At 54.7% G+C, this 16,070-nt stretch overlaps 1 protein-coding gene across 1 annotated transcript; it reads right to left on the bottom strand.

Moving 5' to 3' along the window:
* Positions 1 to 208: 208 nt before the first annotated feature.
* Positions 209 to 11,535, bottom strand: NENF (neudesin neurotrophic factor). Its single transcript, XM_062211320.1, has 4 exons — positions 11,347 to 11,535; positions 2,626 to 2,686; positions 1,532 to 1,635; positions 209 to 623 (listed from the first exon to the last, which is right to left on the bottom strand). The coding sequence occupies exons 1-4, from the start codon at positions 11,533 to 11,535 to the stop codon at positions 447 to 449; spliced, it is 531 nt and encodes a 176-aa protein (XP_062067304.1). The 3' UTR covers positions 209 to 446.
* Positions 11,536 to 16,070: the final 4,535 nt, after the last annotated feature.

Genomic DNA, 16,070 nt, shown 5'->3' with positions numbered 1-16,070 from the left:
TGGAATGACCGGCAGCTGCCCCTGCTCCCACTGGACCCTGCCCTCCTGAGCTCTGCCCAGTGCACAGGCGCAGGAGCTGGCTCGGCCCCACTCACTACCTTCTCCATCGCCCCCTCCCATCGAGGCCCCCAGGGAGCAGCAGCGCAGGTCAGCACCGGCTCCCCAGTGGTGAGACTCCAGGGGAACAGCACACATGGAAGCATTCTGCTGTAAGAATAGCACATTTATTTTTGTTCTTATTATAAAGCAAACACGGTCACGGCAGAAAATGTGGCCCATACGGAAAAGTATAAAGGAGAAATGAAGGTCACTTGTGATTCCACCGCTGGCCAGCGCTGGCATTTAGGGAGCATCCTGCTTGGGCTGTTACCACCAAGGCTGGCAAAGGTTGGGTTCATTGGCATCTGGGTGGCCCAGGGAGGGTTCCCTGGCTCCGGACCGGAACGTCAGAACTCGTCCTTGATGTCAAAGTGGGGCTGGTCTTCGGGCTTGAAGTCCAGGTTGGGGCTGCCGTCCTCATTGAGAATCCTGCGGGCCGTGTAGCCCACGATGGGGTACTTGGCCTTGTACACTTTGGTGAAGACGTCATCCAGCGACTCTAGCTCCTTGGCCGTGAGTCCCGTCTTGGGGAGGAGAGGACAAGAAACACAGGAGATGGGGATGAGTGAGTGGAGTTTGGCTCCGCCTGCTTCTCTCCTGGCCTCACCCCCTGCACACACCTTAGGCAAAGAGAGAAACACCCAACAAACCACAGTGGATGGCTGACTTTTACAAATAACTCTGCTCAGGGTTGGGGGGAGGGGGGGCACCGCTTCTCATAGCCACTGTCTGCCTGAGGTAGGAGTCAGAGTCCAGAGACCCTCCACCCACCCCACCCGGGGGCGAGGTGCGGTGAGCGCTGCCTCCACCTGCACCGCTCCTCCTTCCTGGCCACCCCCCCCCCCCCCCGCTCCTAATTTCTTATGGTTTCCATGCAGCTGTGGCTCAGGGGTCTGACCCAGTGTCCCAGTGTCAATCTGATGTCGAGCACAGCCGGGGAGAAAGCCAGCACCGCTGTGGGGACTGCTTAGGCCCCAAACGCTTTGGCTTTTGCTTTGTTCTGTAACGCTATTCTCTCCTTCGGCGGAATGCCGAGCAGACAGGGAGGCCTTGCTTCCCGGCCCAGGCCATCCACTGAGCTACTGAGTGGCCTGGGCAGTGGGTCTCCAGAGAGGAATTCCAAACCCATGAAACCGGGGAGCAGCAGTGGGGGGACCCGAATGGGGAGTGGACTGCCCAGGCACGTGGGGGCAGCTGTGAAGATCAGCAGGTTGGGTCACAAGTTCACCAGAGTCTGGACTTGACCCTGGGGGCACTGGGGAGCTAAGGAAGGTTTCTGAGTAGGAGCGGCACAGTAAGGTGATCACTTTCCAGCCCCAGTGGACTGGAGGGTGAACGGCCTCCTTGGGAAACTTTGCTCCTGTTGGGGATGGGGTGGGGGGTGGGGGCAAGGAGGCAGGGCGTTTTGACAAAGGCTGCTGTGCTGGCTCACAGTGTCATGAGTGAGGTCTGCAGGGTCCAGGGACATCTTGGCCACCCCTCGGGTGGAGTCCTTTCCGGTCAAGGCGTTGTAGGGGGCTCCTCGTCCATAAAACTCTGCAGTGGGGAAGCAGGAAGAGGCCGTGACTTGGTTGTGTACCCAGAGCACCAGGAGCTGCACACAGGGGCTCCCTGCACCCAGCCAATGCCACAAAAGACCCCGGGGACAAGCAAATCAGCTGAGAGGTTGGATTCCACTAATGCAAAATGTAAAATAAGTCTCACAGGCTGAGAGGGGATTTTTAGAAAGTACAGAAAACTATTAAGAATGCAAACAAGAAAAATGGCCAGGGGCTGGCGCTGTGGCGCAGTAGGTTAAGCCCCTGCCTGTGTTGCAGGTTTCCCATATGGATGCTGGTTGAGTACTGGCCACTCCGCTTCCAATCCAGCTCCCTGCTAATGCGCCTGGGGAAGCAGTGGAAGATGGCCCAAGTGCTTGGGCCCCTGCCACCCACACAGGAGACACAGATGGAGTTTCAGGCTCCTGACTTCAGCCTAGCCCAGCCCCAGCTGTTTGCAACCATCTGGGGAGTGAATCAGCAGGTGGAAGATTCTCTTTATCTGTCACTCTGCTTTTCAAAATAAATAATTTTAAAAAAGAAAAATGCCCGGTCTTTTTAAATGTTGGTAGCAGCCAAGTCCATTTCTGTTTAGCAGTGTTAGGTATCAAGGAGGAAATGTTGCAAAACGATCTCCATGGCACCACTTGCAGAGAAACCAGCAAATGGCATTTAAATGTTCTACACGGTTCTATGATGGCAGCTCTTTGCTAAGGCACATTCTGTCTACTTCACCTTGGGGAAACCCACAGTTTGAATTCGACTCTACGGGCGAGGTAGAGCCGTGGAAGGCTTCTGAGTGGGAGCATGGTATTACCAGGAGAAACGCTGTTAGCGTGAACCACTGACAGACATGGACTCAATCTGGTCAGTTAAGATGGGAGGAAAAGGACGTGCCCAGCCCCCTTCCCTCGTCTCACACCTCCGAGTGCCCACTCTGGCTTCTGAGTTTTCCAGAAGTAAGGACTCCCAACGCCAAGCCACTTACCCTTTCCGGAAGTGACATCAAACACCACGCCCTTCACTGCCAAGTAGATGGGCTGATCTTCCTAGAAAGCAGGGGAGAAGCTGTGAAGGGGAGGCCCAGAGCCCCGCTCTCCCATGTAAGGGAACAAATACTCCCATTCCAAGCGGGCCCAGCACAGCGGGCAGTCACGAGGCGGCCTGCCCTGAGGCTCGCCGCCTGCCTGGGCAAGGTGCTGCCATTGCCACCGCTTGGGGAAGTGATAACCATGGCAAGAGCACACAGTGCCCCCCCCCCCCACCTTTTTTATACAAAGGATCAGGAACCGAAGCAACTTCCTGCAGATACAAATTCAAATACCAGATCGTGAGTGATTTAAATCAGTCCCAGCTCCCCTGCATCGGTGGACACACATCTCTGTGAATGATGAACCTGGCGTTTTACTACTTGCAGGTGATGCGACCTCACATAAGCACTTCCTCACCTGAAATAACCAGACAGCTGGCACTCACACAGCTCCGTGGGAGCCCATCTCCCGCCAGTGCTGCTGTGTGCTGCTGCGGCGTTTGGTGTTTGCAGCCAGTGGGGGTTTCCCCCAGCCCTTGGGACTGTGATGAAGATCTCCCTACAAGGCACTTTTACATATTTACAGTTTGGAGTACTATTTCCTTAAGGCCTATTTCAATACAATATGTGGGATTCCTGGGCGAAAGTAAATGAATAACCTCATCAATTTGATATTTTGTCAGTTTCTCCTTCAAACAGATTAGAGCAATGCTGACTCCCACAGTTCTGTCACCAAGGGTTTTCCAACCTCATTTTTGCTCTGTTAGTGGGAATCAAATGTTATCGTAGGATCTCCCCCAAAGAGAGTAGCACAAAAGCACACAGCACTGGTTGTTTAGCTGCCACAGAGCAGGGCTTGGTGTTCCCTCCGCGTCAGCCCCACTGGGGGTGCAGAACATCAGCCAGAAGAGGGAGCCACCGGGGGATCCAGGGTGCTCAGGCTCTCCAGGCACCTGCTGCGGGGCGCTGCCTCGGGGCGGGGCCTCAGGGTTCTTGCCAGTGTGGAGCCACGGTCAAGGGCTTTCATGACCACCTGTGACAGAAGAACTGAGGCTCAGAGAAGTGAAGCAACTTTTCCCAGCCACATAGCCTCTAGGGCTTTGGCTTTGGGGGTAGCGCCTGCCTGCCTTGCAGGGATGCCGAAGGAAACAGAAGGAAACAGCCCGTGGAGCAGTGGCAGGCACAACATGGGAGCTCGGGGGACAGCTGGCTTTTGTTATTCCAAGAGGCTCCCAAAAACAGCCCCTTGGGGGACCCTCGCACCGCCTCTCCCCCCCAGGGCTGTTTTGCTGGGTAGCAGCCTGCTTTTCCTCCACTTTGTCCTTACAACCAGCCTTGATTGCTCAGTGTGGGGTGATGTATTTGGATCAACTTTTAAAAGTGTTTAACAGCTAGAGTTTCCTTGTGGCATTTTGTCCTATCTACCATCCTGTTTTGCTTTGATATTTATTCCTTTTGTGCGTGTAGGCATCGAAACAACATTCGTGTACCCAAGATAGCACCCAAGGTGGTACTGATACTCCGCTTCTGCAAGAGCTACTACTATCTTCGCATTAAACTGTACATGGGGGGTGGGGGGCGCATGCGCGTTTGGTTCAGCCGTTAAGGTGCTGCTTTGGATGCCTGCATGCCACGTTGGAGTGCCTGGGTTCAAGCCCTAGCTCTGTTCCATAGTCCGGCTTCCTGTAAACGTCACCGTGGGAGGCAGCAGGTGACGGCTCAAGTACCTAGGCTCCTGCCACTCACACAGGAGGCCCGGACTGGGTTCCTGGCCCCTGGCTTTGGCCGGACCCCCCCTTGGTTTGTTGGCAGGCATTTGGCCAGTGAACCGGCAGACCCAGAATGGAACTTGTGCTCCCTCTCTGACAAATAAATAAAAATGAATTCATTCCAAACGATACTCTGGAGGTGTAAGCACTAAGAGGAAGTCGCGGCGAGGGGAGAGAGACGGATGCGTGGTGCCTTTTGAGGCGTTCCTGAAACGCAGACAGGCGGGCCGAGGGCCAAGGAACCCGAGTTCCCGGTTTCCCCGCGGAACACCAGGGGCGCGGGGCGGGGCTTAGCAGGCCCAGATAGACAGATGGACAGCCACCCGGGCGGGGCCTCAGGCGGGGCTCTGAGTGGGTGACGCCCAGGGAGCAGAACAGCGCTGTGAGGGACAGACACGTGCAGTGCGGCGCTGCAGACCCGCTCGGTGCAGCCTGACACTCCGTGTCCGGGCCTCGGCCGCCGCGGGGACCCTCTGCTGCCGGCACCTACACGGATGATGCGTCCTTTATCTATTCCTGACAGCAGGCCATGAACGGCAGCGGGGGGCTGTCCCTTTTGGTTTTTTTAAGCTTTATTTATTTATTTGAAAGAGTTACACAGAGAGAGAAGGAAAGGCAGAGAGAGAGAGAGAGGGAGAGAGAGAGAGAGGTCTTCTATCCGCTGCTTCACTTCCCAAGTGGCCACAATGGCTGGAGCTGCGCCAATCCGAAGCTAGGAGCCAGCGGCCTCCTCCGGGTCTCCCACACGGGTGCAGGAGCTCAAGGACTTGGACCATCTTCTACTGCTATCCCAGGCCACAGCAGACAGCTGGATCGGAAGTGGAGCAGCCAGAACCCTAACCGGCGCCCACATGGGTTGCAGGCACTGCAGGCGGTGGCTTTACCCACTACCGCACAGCCCCGGCCCCAGCTGTCTGTTTCTAAGAAACCAAAGGAGGAGCCACCATGATGCCACACTCCTAGCACAGGTTTTCCAGTCAAACAGGCCCAGGGTTGAGCCGCCATTTATGAGCTGTGTTGCATTGAGCAAATTCCTTAACCTCTCTGTTCCTCTGTAGTAGAACAATGAAAGTGCAGTTGTGGGGGTTAATCAAGGCACAAGATGCAAAGCACCTGGCAATTCAGGGATGTAAATGTTGGTTTCCTTTATCCTGCTCTCAAGTGTGAAAGTTAGGAGCTCAAAGGAAAATCAGCCAGGAGGTAGGAGTCTAGAGATGTTCCTAAGGAAAGCCGGGGAAAACGTGATCCCAGCAGAGAGGGACTTGGAGGAATGTGCAGTTACCATTAGAAGGAGTTTGTTTTATAGATGAGACTATCTAGGCCCATAGGGGCTAAGTGACGTGCCCAGAGTCATGGAGTGAGTTAGAGGGAGGGCAGGTTAGGGGAGCTGCAGGCTTAGAACCCAGGACCCACTGCGCTATCTTGTCCTGCCCCTCTAGAGGGCGCACTAGCAGGACAGGGCACTTGCCTAAGACACAGAGACAGACAGAGGAGTCTCCTGGGAAGTTCACCACAACTCAGGGACCCCACAGGGAACCAGGAGCACCGCCCGCATCCATGAGCCCAGGGCTTTCACTTTGCCTTGGGTCTTGGGGCTGCCTGGCCATCTGCCGTGGGCATCAAAGCAAGGCCAGTGGAGAGCGCATGCCCACTACTGTGACAGCTGGGGTGGAGGGTACAGCCTCACCCCACAGCTGGAGCAGGGGCTAAGCCAGACAGAGGGGCTCCTGGGCCTCTCAGAGCCTGCGCCAGGGCCAGGAGCATCTCTGATGATGACTCTTGGAAGAGAGGGAAACTCTGGGGAGGATTTTCCTGCAGAAGGAGCCCTGCCCTCCAACAGCCGAAGGCCATGTTTTTCAACAGCAGTTGGCAATGGTAGCCTGTTAATGGGGCTTAAATGAATTTAGTGATCTGACAACAGAGTTCTTAGAAATGAAGTAAAAAATAGAAAACATCAGAGCACATCACATGGACCAATAATAAATACAATGAATCAAACGTTTTGTGGGAACTCAGCTTGTCATGTGCATGAATCAGAGCCCCTCTGTCTACTGATAGCTGTGTGGTTAGGGTGGTTTCACTTCCTTATCCACCTGCCTCTAAGAACCTTCACCCTGGGCACAAGGCTACCTCAAAATGTTCATGCAAAAATGGAACTGAAAGGTAAGTTTATTGTGCAAAAAACTTCTTCAAATCTATGTGTGTTTTTTTTTTATAATACACATTATCCATGAACATTTTGAATACCCCTTGTATCCATGGATTTCAAACTTTTATACACTAAAATAAATTTTTAAAAAATTGTTTAGACAAACACAGAGAGGGACAGCTTATATCCACAGGTTGTTTCACCAAATGCTTGCAATAGCCAGGGCTGGATGAGGTCAAAAACAGGAGCCAGGAACTCCATCCAGGTCTCCTGCATAGGTGACAGGAACTCAAGTAGTTTGGCCATTATTCGGCCACCTCCCAAGCACATTATCAGGAAGCTGCATTGGATGCACAGAGTAGCCAGGACTCAAACTGGTGCTCCGACTGGGACGTATGCATCCCAGGTAGGAACCTAGCCCGTTGCACCCCAATGCTCGCCACCCCATTATCTTTAAATTCCATGTGTATGACCTCTTTTTGAAGTATATGCCTTTTGTCTTCCCGGTGACCCTTTTGGATCATTGTTTTGGGAAAGCAGGAAACAAATAGAACCTTGGCCTCTGTTAGAGCAGATTCCAAGGAGAGGGGTAGAGCCCAGGTACAAGGACCCTGGGATGAGCCCAGACATTTCATTTGCACAGAAAAATGCTGACATCTCGGGGGGCCTTGGCAAGCTCTGGGTCCAGGGTTGCCTCATGAGGTTCCACCGGGCGAACCATATTTCTGCTTGGGTAGCACTTTGCTACCTTCCTCAAGGAAACCAGTGCACCGTTGGAACAGCTCACTGCCTGGAGTGATGGGGACAGGAGGTTCTCATTGATTCACTTTCTTTGTACAGGGGCACAGTTCCATTCACCTCTGCCATGGACTGTGTAACCTTGGGCAAGCGTGCCTAGTTCCTTATCTGAAAAATGGGGACAGTAACAACAGCACTGACCTCCTGGGGCTGTGGTCACCCTTCACTGAGTGGGTGCACTGAAGCAGTTAGGGCTGCGGGGAAGGCTGGGGTGGCCCTCCCTGTGTTTGGCAGGTGCAGCGCGATTAAGGCAGAAAATCGTTCTCCCAGGACAATGAAGATCAGTTCTGCACTTGGAGGGCAGAGAATGACGGCCCCTCTGCTCTAGAGGGGCATCTGCAGCGTCGCCACCCCCCCCCCCAAGCTAATTGCTTCCCGCTATCTGCAATCCTCCTCCATCCTTTTCCTACATCACTGGGGCAGGCAAAGATAGCACTGCCTTGTCTTGGTTGTGGAAATTCTGAAGATGCCAGTGGCTGACAGGTAACAACCTTGGCCGCCAGCCCGGGCATGCGAGTGTGTATTTCAGGTGGCCCAACACTGACCAAATTCACAAGGGGCTTGGTGCTTTTTTCAGACTTGATATATTCTGGGTACAAAGGGAGAGCAGTGAAATTCACATTTACTGAGCATCTACTGTGCCAGGTGCTTTATATTTGTTACATATATTTGCTTATACTTACACCTGTCACTTAACCTTTTAACTTACTTTCATTGTATTTGAAAGGCAAACAGACATCCCAGCCAGCAGCCATTGTGGGCATCTGGGGAGTGGACCAGTGAGTGGGAGCTCTGTCCTCTCTTCCTCTTTCTCTGCCTCTCAAATAATACATATTTTTAAATATTCAAAGCACAATGCCTCTTTTTTTAAAAAAGTTTTTATTTATTTATTTGAAAGGCAGAGTTACAGAGAGGCAGAGGCAGAGGCACAGAGAGACAGAGAGAGAGAGAGAGGTCTTTCGTCCTCTGGTTCACTCCCCAGATGGCCGCACCAGCCGGAGCTGCACCAATCCGAAGCCAGGAGCTTCTTCCAGGTCTCCCACATGGGTGCAGGGGCCCAAAGACTTGGGCCATCTTCTACTGCTTTCCCAGGCCATAGCAGGAGAGCTGGATTGGAAGTGGAAAAGCCAGGACTTCAACCAGGGCCCATATGGGATGCTGGCACTGCAGGTGGCGGCTTTACCTGCCATGCCAAAGTGCTGGCCCCACAGTGCCTCTTTTTACAATGTTTTAAAGATTTATTTGTTTATTTGAGAGGCAGAGACAGGCAGAAAGGTCTTCCATCTGCTGGTTCACTACCAAAATAGCCACAACAGCCGGAGCTGGGCCAATCCAAATCCAGGAGCCAGGAGCTTCTTCTGTGTCTCTCAAGTGGGTGCAGGGGCCCAAGCACTTGGGCCATCTTGAACTGCTTTCCCAGGCCATAAGCAGAGAGCTGAATTGGAAGAGGAACAGCTGGATCTTGAACCGGCACCCATATGGGATGTTGGCACTGCAGGTAACAGGCATAGACCAGAACCATCTAGGACAAACCGCAGCATGGCACAGCGCTCACTCGAAGCCTCTCTCCCCCTTGTTCTCTCTTGGCTCTCCTCTGCCTACAGAACTGCCTAGAGTTCTCAGAGCTCTCCTGTTTCCATCTCAAGCTTCTTTCTCCTTCCTCTGGTTAAGTACTCATCTGTAACACCAACACGAAAAAACCAAGGGCCTTTCTTAGTCCTCATCCCGCAGCCCCCCACCCTGTTGCTGTATCCTCCATATTTTTTCAAGATTTATTTATTTGAAAGACAGAGAGGGGGAGCGAAGAGGAGGGGAAAGAGAAGAGAGGGACAGAGATCTTCTACCTGCTGGTTCATCCCCCCAAATACCGGGAACAGTCAGGGATGGGCCAGGTCAAAGCCAAGAGCTGAGAACTGCATCTGAGTCTCCTATGTGGGTGGCAGGGGTCCAATTATTTGAACCATCATCTACTGCCTCCCAGGCCCTCTGATAGGTTAAGCAGGCATCCCCAGCAGCAGCTTAACTTGCTACTCATAATGCCTGCCCCTGTACCCTCCATTTTTTTTTTTTTTTTTTTTTTTTACAGGCAGAGTGGATAGTGAGAGAGAGAGAGACAGAGAGAAAGGTCTTCCTTTTTGCCATTGGTTCACCCTCCAATGGCCGCTGCGGCCAGCGCATCGTGCTGATCCAAAGCCAGGAGCCAGGCGCTTCTCCTGGTCTCCCATGCGGGTGCAGGGCCCAAGCACTTGGGCCATCCTCCACTGCCTTCCCGGGCCATAGCAGAGAGCTGGCCTGGAAGAGGGGCAACCAGGATAGAATCCGGCACCCCAACCGGGACTAGAACCCGGTGTGCTGGCGCCACAAGGCGAAGGATTAGCCTAGTGAGCAGCGGCGCCGGCCCTGTACCCTCCATTTTTAACTCTCCCTTCCCCGAGGTTCTGTGCTTAGGGTCCCCAAGGTCACCCCCACCTTGGGAAGAACTGGAAGAACTCAGCATATAGTTGTACTCAGGGCTAGGAGGGTGCAAGGTGACGCAGGTGGAGATTGGGGACACCCGCTTGTGGGCCTCCCTTTGTTCTTCCCTCCTGCACCCAGCAGGCTCTTCCCACAGAAGCAAAAGGCAGCAGCCTGGCCCATGCTTCTGCCTGGGGGAGCCCAGGGCAGACTCAGCACCCAGAATTTTCCCTAGAGGTTGGCCAGGGTGCCCGGCACGGTGAGTGCTCAACACAAACCACACCATCTGTACACATGGCCTAGGCTGAGTCACCCTTACCCATTAGGGAAGGGCAGGAGCACGGGGAATCCAGCACCAACCCAAGGCCAACCTTGCAAGGAGACCTTTGGAAGCCAGCAGCCTGCTCTGGTAACTCTTCCTGCACACATCTGGCTGTACCCTCGGCTGGGTGTCCCTCAACAGCCAGTCACATCCCTGTCACGTCTCCCTCCCTCTGTGGCCTCACAGCATGATGCCCACGCTGCCCATGGGTCAGGCTTCTGAGTCCTCTGCTCCATCAAAGGCCGGGGAGCTCAGGAGCTTGGAAGCCCAGACCCAAGTGCTTTAATAGAAAACATCCGGTCCCTCCCTGCTGGACCACTGTCAGAGGCAGGCCTTGGCTTCCCCCTCTAACAGCAGGAGATTGGTGTCAGCTCTGAAATCCTTTGGGACTATGGCTTCTCCCCCTGCCTCCCTAATATCAGGGCCCAGGGCCCTTCTCACCGAGAGCATCTTGTTCCCATACTCTGTGACCATCACACTGGCCCCAGCAGCCCAGCTGGGGGCCTGGTGAGTTCTGCCCCACCAGACCACTGACTGAAGCTGGTGTGTGGCAGGTGTGTGTGTGTGTGTGTGTTTGTGTGTGTTCAGGGCAGGGAGGAAGGTGTCTTTGGTAACTCTGGCTCCCCCCAGCTCCATCTCAGCCCACAAGGGCGCCCACGCTGAAAGTGGGTTTGAGGAGTTCCCTGCACAGGTGGCCTGGGATCCAGGAACGATGGGTAAAGGAAGAGCAAGAACAGCCCGGATCATACCTGGAGCTGCCTCAGTTACCACCCAGCCCAGGGAACAGGTGCCCTCCCCCGTCCCCCCACCGTGAGTAGCAGAGTGGCCCTCCCCGGCGGATGCCAACATTAAAAACAAAATAAGTCTGAAGCTCATAATAAGACTGCCAGGGGAAAGGCGGTTCGACCCGGACGCCCTGGGAAGGGGAGCACGCGGGACGGGGGTGCGGGCCATAAGTAGGGCGCCCCGACGGTTGAGGCCTCGCCCTCAGCCCCGGCCACCCGTGCCGGCCTAGGGAGAGGCCCAGCCCGGGCCCTGCGCGGAGCCCAGGATCGTGAGCTCCGGGACCGCCAGGTGGCCGCCGCGGGCCGCGCGCCCCTAGGCCTCCCTCGCCGCGGACGCCTCCCGGGGTCCCGCTCACTCGCAGCAGGCGGGACTCGGCCCGCGTCCCCCAGGCCCGCGCCTACCTCCTCCCCGCGGTAGCGCGCCAGCTCCTCCTCCGTGAAGAGCCGCACCGGCGGCCCGCGCTCGGCGGGGCGCGGCGTCCGCCCGGCCCCGGCTGCGGGCAGCCCCGGGGCCAGCGCCAGGACCAGGGCCAAGGCCAGGGCCAGCGCTGCCAGCGGCCGTAGCCGCAGCCCGGGCGCGGGGCCGGCCATGGCGAGCGCGCGGCGCGGGGCGAGGGCGGCCGGAGCGGCGGACAGCGCGCCCCGCCCCGCCCGGGAACCCCGCCCCGCGGCCCGGCCGCCCGGAGGGCTAGGGCTGAGGTCCCCGCCGCCCACCCGCCGCCCACCCGCGGCCGGGCACTCAGCTGTGAGGTTACAACCCCGGCCTGCTTACCGGGAGCGTCAGGTGTCAAGGAGGCCGCCTGACGTCCAGCACTCCTGGAAAGTGTATTTATAAAACAGAATCCCAACTTTGTTGTTGGCTGGATTTTGTCTTTGGCTGAGTTGTTACCCTGGTTCCCGAGGGTAACAAAGGGGAGGGTTGCAAAGGGGAGGGGCACAGCAACCAAGATGCCCCGAAATAATAGCTAATGTTTGTGCAAAGCTGAGCTCATGAATGTATTAAAAAACTTATTTTCTGAGGGCCTCCATGTACCAAGCCGCCGAGCGCAGGTCGCTGGAGACAGATCCGTGTCTAGGTGGAGGAGCTTACATTACAGGGGAAGACAGATAACGAGTCAGGGACAGAAGCTAAGTCACACACACTTTAAATGGTGATGAACAGGGAGGGAAATACAGCAGGCCGAAGAGATAGGGAGCATGGGGGGGGGGGGCATTTTATTTGAAAGGCAGAGGTGGGAGTAGGGGCGGATCTTCCATCTGCTGGGTCACTCCCCAAATGCCTGCAACAGTCCAGCAGCCAGGGATGAGCCAAGCTGAAGCCAGAAGCCAGGAGCTCCACCTGGGTCTCCCAAGTCGGTAGCAGGGACTCCTGCACTTAGGCCGTCATGGGCTGCCTTCCCAGGCCTGTTAGCAGGAAGCTGGAATTGCAGGCAGAGTAGCTGAAACTTGAATCAGCCACTCTGATATGGGATGCAGGAGCCCCAAGTTGGTGACTTAACCTTTGCCAAATGCTGGCTCCCCCAGGGTGGGGGAAAGGGGACCCCTTTTAAATAAACTGATCAGGGAAGGCCCTATTGGGAAAGTCATATTTGTAGAAAAGTCTGCCGGAGGTGAGAGAGAGAGCCTGGAGGGAGAAGCAATCCAGGCCAGAGGTCAAGAGCATGAGTGGAGGAAGAGTGCCAACCCTCCAAAAAGCAGGGAAGAGGGCAGGAGGTGAGGTCAGGGAGGTAAGGGGTTAAGGAGGCAGGGTGGGGGGAATGGATCTTGTGGGGTCTTACCCTCGCTTTTAAAAGACTTTGAGGCTCAACAGGCTAATCCTCCGGCACACCGGGTTCTAGTCCCGGTCGGGGCGCCGGATTCTGTCCCGCTTGCCCCTCTTCCAGGCCAGCTCTCTTCTGTGGCCAGGGAGTGCGGTGGAGGGTGGCCCAAGTGCTTGGGCCCTGCACCCCATGGGAGACCAGGAGAAGCACCTGGCTCCTGGCTTTGGATCAGCGCGATGCACTGGTTGCAGCGTGCCAGCTGCGGTGGCCATTGGAGGGTGAACCAACGGCAAAAGGAAGACCTTTCTCTCTGTCTCTCTCTCACTATCCACTCTGCCTGTCAAAAAAAAAAAAAAAAAAAAAAGACTTTGAACTTTGAGTGAATGGAACAAAGGAATGAGTTGACATGTTAACCAGACAGCTCTGGATGTTGTGTTGACAGCAGACTGAAGCAGGGAAGCTATTGCAACATTCCAGGCCAGAGAAGTGGACCAGAGCGGTAGCAGTGAGAAGTGGGTGGGATTTGCTGAGCCATGAATCTCAGGGTATGAGGGACAGAGAGGGGTCACAGGTGATCCCAAGGTTTTCTGCCTGAGATGCAGGAATATGGCACTGTCATTTTACTAACAGAGGAGGGGTGGAGGGTGGGGCTGGGGGGAGGAGGGAGAGGACCAAGGTCAGCTGGGGCTTGCTGAGTTTGAGACGCATATTGGACATGGAAGTGGAAGGGTCAAACTGGCAGTTGAATATATGGGTCTGGCACTGGAGGAGAGCTCTGTGCTGGCACCATGAGGTTTAGAATCAGGGGCACATGGGTTATATTTAAAGCTGCAGGCGTGGATGGCCGGTGCCGTGGCTCACTTGGCTAATCCTCCGCCTGCGGTGCCAGCACCCTGGATTCGAGTCCCAGGTGCTGGATTCTGTCCCGGTTGCTCCTCTTCCAGTCCAGCTCTCTGATGTGGCCTGGGAGTGCAGTGGAGGATGGCCCAAGTGCTTGGGTCCCTGCACCTGGCTTCTGGCTTCGGATCAGCGCAGCGCGCCGGCCGCAGCAGCCATTCAGGGGGTGAACCAACGGAAAAGGAAGACCTTTCTCTCTCTCTCTCTCTCTCTCTCTCTCTCTCACTGTCTAACTCTGCCTGTCAAAAAAATAAATACAAAAGCTGCAGGCATGGATGAAGTCGTCAAGGAAGTGTGTGTGGGTAGAAAGGAAAACAACAAACACTGAGCACTTTTCCACGTGCTAGTTTGTTCATTCCTCACCGGGTCTCTGAACAGAATACAGTGCACCACGCCTTGGATGCAGGTGCTAGGAACCACGAGGCCCTAGTCTCCCAGTCTCCTTAGCTGAAACTTTCCTGGCTCCGCTTTCATGTTTGCAAAGCAGCCTCTTATTAAAATTATCTCACTGAATTGAGGGAGTGGTACAGCTGGCCCTACAGGGTCCCTAATCATCAGACTCTTGAGGTCATTTATCTCCCCTATAAAGAACATCTGGATATTCAGCCCTGAGTGAAGGGGTTCCTTTTCCTGGAACTGTAGATCCTGAGCAAAATAGTAGCTACCACCTACACATAGCCCCTAGATTGACTGGAGCTCACTTTCTTATCGTCACAGTTCCCTAAAAAGGGGACAGCCTTGTGGTGCTGCGGGTTAAGCCTTTGCCTGCAATGCACCCATCCCAAATGGGTGCCAGTTTGTGTTTTGGCTGCTCCACTCCAGATCCAGCTCCCTGCTAATGCAGGAAAGGCAGCAGAAGATGGCCCCAGTACAAGGGCCCCTGCCACCCACATGGGAGACTCGGATGGAGTTCCAGGCTATTGGCTTCAGCCTGACCCAGGCCTGGCCAATTGGGACCATCTGGAAGGTGAACCAGTGGACGGAAGATCTCTCCCTCTCTCGAACACAATATTGCCCACTGATCAAAGGAGAACCACAAGTACTGCAGACAAAGCAGGAACTTGGGTGTGAGCTGAACACCTACCTCTCAGCCCCAACTTCAGCCTCTGAGAACCTGGATGCTTCACCCGCTCAGGAAGCCCAGGGATGAAGCAATAGCTTCTTGCTGTGTGATTTGCAAGAAACACCTCCTTTTCTCCACTACCCTGGCATCAGTAATTGTCTTGTGTGTCAGGCAAGTGGACCTAGTTTTGGGGGTTCTATAGCAATTTCTCCAACCAGTTTTGGGGGTGTTCTATAACATCCCAATGGCATAAAAACTAGTAACCCCTATTTTACAGATAATGAAACTGGACTATGGGGACCTTAAACTGCTTGCCCAAGGTCACACAGCAAGGCAGCAGAGCCAACACTCAAGCCCAAGCTATGTGTCCCCAAGCCTGCCTCTAATCACCAGGCTATCCATCTCCCCAGTGACTGTGTTTTACTTATTACTTATTTACATATTACTTATGTGTTTTACTTATTCCACAGAATGGGCTTCTACTGCCAAGTGACCTCAACAGCACCTGTTCCCTGTCTGTACCCCCGTGCCTATGTCTGTGACACACCTGCCTCTGTCATAGGATTGTGCTGAAATTGGCAGAGACAGTGGACGTAGAAGGCTGTGTCACCATGTGGGGTAGTATCTGTGTGACACCCTGTGTGACACTGTGTCGCAGGACCTTGGGGATGGACGAGGCTCTTCTAAGCCCCCCAAGGAGAGTGTTGCCCACTTCCTGTCACATGATGTTCCTTGCTCCCATCTACCTCTGGCCTTGAGTCCTTTCTCTTGCTCTTCTCTGTGCTAGGCACCCCTTGGTCCTCTCTGTAATTTCTACTGATCACATCAAGCTTCCCCTCCCAGAAATGCTGACTGTGGGTCTCCAGTTAAATCATGGGTCTGTATGCCCTCGGATTTCTCCAGGCAGGGTGCACACACACTGATTTTGTGTTTTCTACTGGAACCCAGGATTGTTTCTCAAGGCACCTAGGATCCGTCAGTGCTTTGCAGGGGGCACCGAAACTCTTCTTGTTGGGTAGGAAGTTAGAAATGAGCTTATGTGGGAGAGAGGGCCCTAAGGAAAGCAAAGCACCTGTGGACAGGAATTTGGCAGGCTCAGGAGCATCTTGAAAGCAGCCCAGACTCCTGCCTGCACCCTAACAACTTTATAGGTGGTCCCAGCCTTCCTCCCAAGGAGGGCACCCTGGGAGAATCCTCTCATTCAGGCACCAAGTGGGTTACCCAGCCTGATAACATTGGGCAGTAAAACCTTGCATGGAATTTTACCTATTTCACACCCAGCAAACTCTTTGTCGAGAAGAGGGGGGAGGGGAAGAACTGCCCCCCCCCCCTTCATTCCCTTATGAGCCTCAATCTGAACACAAACTGTACTCTTAGCCTTTTCCTGAGCTTCCTGCCTGGACTAC

This window comes from Lepus europaeus, chromosome 14 (genome assembly GCF_033115175.1).
Source record: "Lepus europaeus isolate LE1 chromosome 14, mLepTim1.pri, whole genome shotgun sequence".
NCBI lineage: Eukaryota > Metazoa > Chordata > Mammalia > Lagomorpha > Leporidae > Lepus > Lepus europaeus.
This window is presented reverse-complemented; position numbering and strand designations above follow the sequence as displayed.

Coding starts and splice junctions, on each gene's coding strand:
- NENF (XM_062211320.1), bottom strand. CDS start 11,535: ATGGCCGGCCCCGCGCCCGGGCTGCGGCTACGGCCGCTGGCAGCGCTG. Junction 2,687..11,346: donor CGCGCTACCGCGGGGAGGAG/GTAGGCGCGGGC, acceptor CCTGCTTTCTAG/GAAGATCAGCCCATCTACTT. Junction 1,636..2,625: donor TGATGTCACTTCCGGAAAGG/GTAAGTGGCTTG, acceptor TCCCCACTGCAG/AGTTTTATGGACGAGGAGCC.